General features: G+C 57.2%; 1 protein-coding gene across 1 annotated transcript in view; it reads right to left on the bottom strand.

The window, feature by feature from the left end:
• Positions 1–183: 183 nt before the first annotated feature.
• The window catches only part of RELL2 (RELT like 2), a 7,437-nt gene continuing 5,231 nt past the window's right edge, over positions 184–2,389 (bottom strand). The window contains exons 6-7 of the mRNA XM_029086560.1: positions 2,116–2,384; positions 184–225 (exon numbers count right to left, since the gene is read on the bottom strand). Of these exons, the coding sequence (XP_028942393.1) occupies positions 184–225; positions 2,116–2,384 (311 nt within the window). The remainder of the gene's footprint in view (positions 226–2,115; positions 2,385–2,389) is intronic.

Consider the following 2,389-nt stretch of genomic DNA (forward strand, 5'->3'; position numbering starts at 1 on the left):
GCTGAGCACGTTGGCAAGAGGACCTGCCCGTGCAGGACCCAGTGCATTGGGAACTGACCCTTCTGGAGAAGGGGTTCACCTTCTCTCCATCACCAGGCTGTGACCCACCAGCGCAGGGACACTGCCAGTGCCTTCCCATCCCAGCCCGGATGTCACCCCAAGGGCTGGGGACGAGCACTCACGTCACACAGTTGCTCCTCGGTCCTGCACCACGGCGCTGGGCACCTATGGGAGGGAGGAGGGATGTGGGTGTCAGCGCTCCCGTGGGAGCTGGGTGCTGGGGTGGGGGTCAGGTCTTTGTTGGTGACAGCAGTGACCCACAGGCAGGTGGACACAACCCCACTGAGGGCCAGGAGGTGACTACAGCCTGAGCCCCGTCACCTGCAGGACATGGTGAGCAGCATCTAACAACCCTCGTGGTGGCCTTGGCTGGGACGTCATCTGAGCAATGCCAAGGCTCAGTGACAAACATCCCAGTGAGGTCCCATCACCATTCGGGGACTCTGTGTCACACTGAAGCAACACCCCAAAGCCTGGAGCAGGGTGTGAGGTAAGGGCCTAGCACCACAGAGTGGACAGACAGAGGAGAAAAATCACAGTGTCCCTGGAGTTGTCCTGCGTGGAAGTCTTTCTCTGGAGATCAGAGTGGCCATGGCCATTTCCTGAGGTATGGTGGGTTTAAGGGAGGACCCATCGCTACCTCTCCAGGTATCCAGAGAAGATCTGCAGCTCATCAGCTCTGTCAGTGTAGCTGCCTTGCGCTGCCCTTCTCCCAAAAACAGCTCAAACCTCCAGCTTGGAGGAGCTGAGGCCCTTCCAGCCCAGCCACCAGAAAGCAGAGGGACTCAATAACCACACTAGGTTCCTGCTTTTTCCTTAGCCTACGTTCAGCTAGGCACCTTTCTCCAGGCTCTCCCACGCTGACCCAGTGCTGCCCCATCCCACCTCCCTGGTGAGGGCTGCTGGCACGTGCCATGCCAGGCCTGTGGAGCTCCAGCAGAGCCAGCCCCAGGAAATGTCCCTGGCTTTGAAGAACACTGGGATTGTTACCCAGATTGCTTCCTTTTTCTTCAATGGGTTTTGCCACATGTGTCCCAGTGCTGTTTTTTTGGGGTGAGGCCAGGGCAGCTCTTGGGGCCACTCGACCTGGACAGTCCCAGTGGAGTGACATTGCACCGGGTGCTTTCCTCCAGCTCCCTTCCATGAAAACCATCTTTTCCCAGCTTCAGAACCAGGGGTGAGCATGTAAGTGAGTGAATACATTGGGTGTCTCCTACCACCACATTCACTTGCTCAGTGGCAACAGCCTGGAGGCAGTGGCCAGGAGCAAATCCCCCAAACTAAGGGCCATTGACAGCCAAGCAGATGGTGTGCTTGCCACTGCTGCCCTGGAGCAAGGTGGTTGGGTGGGAAGGTTGGACAATACCAGGGTGCTGGGAGCTCTAGCCAGGGCAGGCTGTCCTTCTCTCTCAGCACAGCCAGCACCATCCTCCCCAGGGCAGGGAAGAACAGCCAGGAAACAGCCAGTTGGCTTCATTTCTTCAACTTCAAGGCAAGAAAGCTCCTGGAGACATCTGTCCCTATCTGTAGGTTGCTGGCCATGTGAAGCCCCAGCACTGCAGTGAGGCTACAGTTTTGGAGAGATCAAGCTATATGCAGCAGCAGAAATCCCCCAGGTCAAGAAAAAAATGATTCCAACTGATATCTCCAAAGAACCCAACCACAAAGGATAACACATCCTTTTCCCGAGGGGCTGCTGGCAGCAGGTCTGCAGCATCTCCCATGCAAGTCAACCAATGACCTGCCTTTTCCCTTCAGTGGGAATACAAGCAGGGTGGGAACTGTCACAGTGACTCTGCACGCCCTAGACATCAGAAAACAGATGGGAAAATGCAATCAAAAAAGGTAAGCAGAAACATGGTGGGCAGGACAGGGCAGGTCCCGGGCTGCAGTCAGCCCAGTGCAAGCCTCGGCTCACCTGTCCCTGCTGCACAGCTCACAGCACCACGCTTGGGCTGGTTTATGTTGTTGGCAGGACTTGGCGTGCTGTGCCACAACCCTTCAAGCTCACCAGCCCGAGGGACTACATGGGGAGACGGAAGAGGAGGAACCTACCTGCTGCCCCATGTCCTCCACTCCGGGCTGTTTTCTGCTGCTGTCATCTCTTCCCAGCTCATCAGCCTGTTCGTGCAGACTCAGGCTCCCGTGAATATCTGACACTTCATCTGCTGACTCCAGTCCGATCTCCTCCAGGCAGATGCTGGCTCCTTCCTGCACCAGCTCTCCTGGAATGCTGGGACTCGATCCTCCCAGTGCTCGATGGCTCAGGAGCTTCCGCTGGTGGCTCACACTCCCAGGAGCAGTGGCAGCATCCTGCAGCGAGCCTGCC

This window comes from Antrostomus carolinensis, unplaced genomic scaffold (genome assembly GCF_000700745.2).
Source record: "Antrostomus carolinensis isolate BGI_N321 unplaced genomic scaffold, ASM70074v2 scaffold48118, whole genome shotgun sequence".
In the NCBI taxonomy this organism is placed as follows: Eukaryota; Metazoa; Chordata; class Aves; order Caprimulgiformes; family Caprimulgidae; genus Antrostomus; species Antrostomus carolinensis.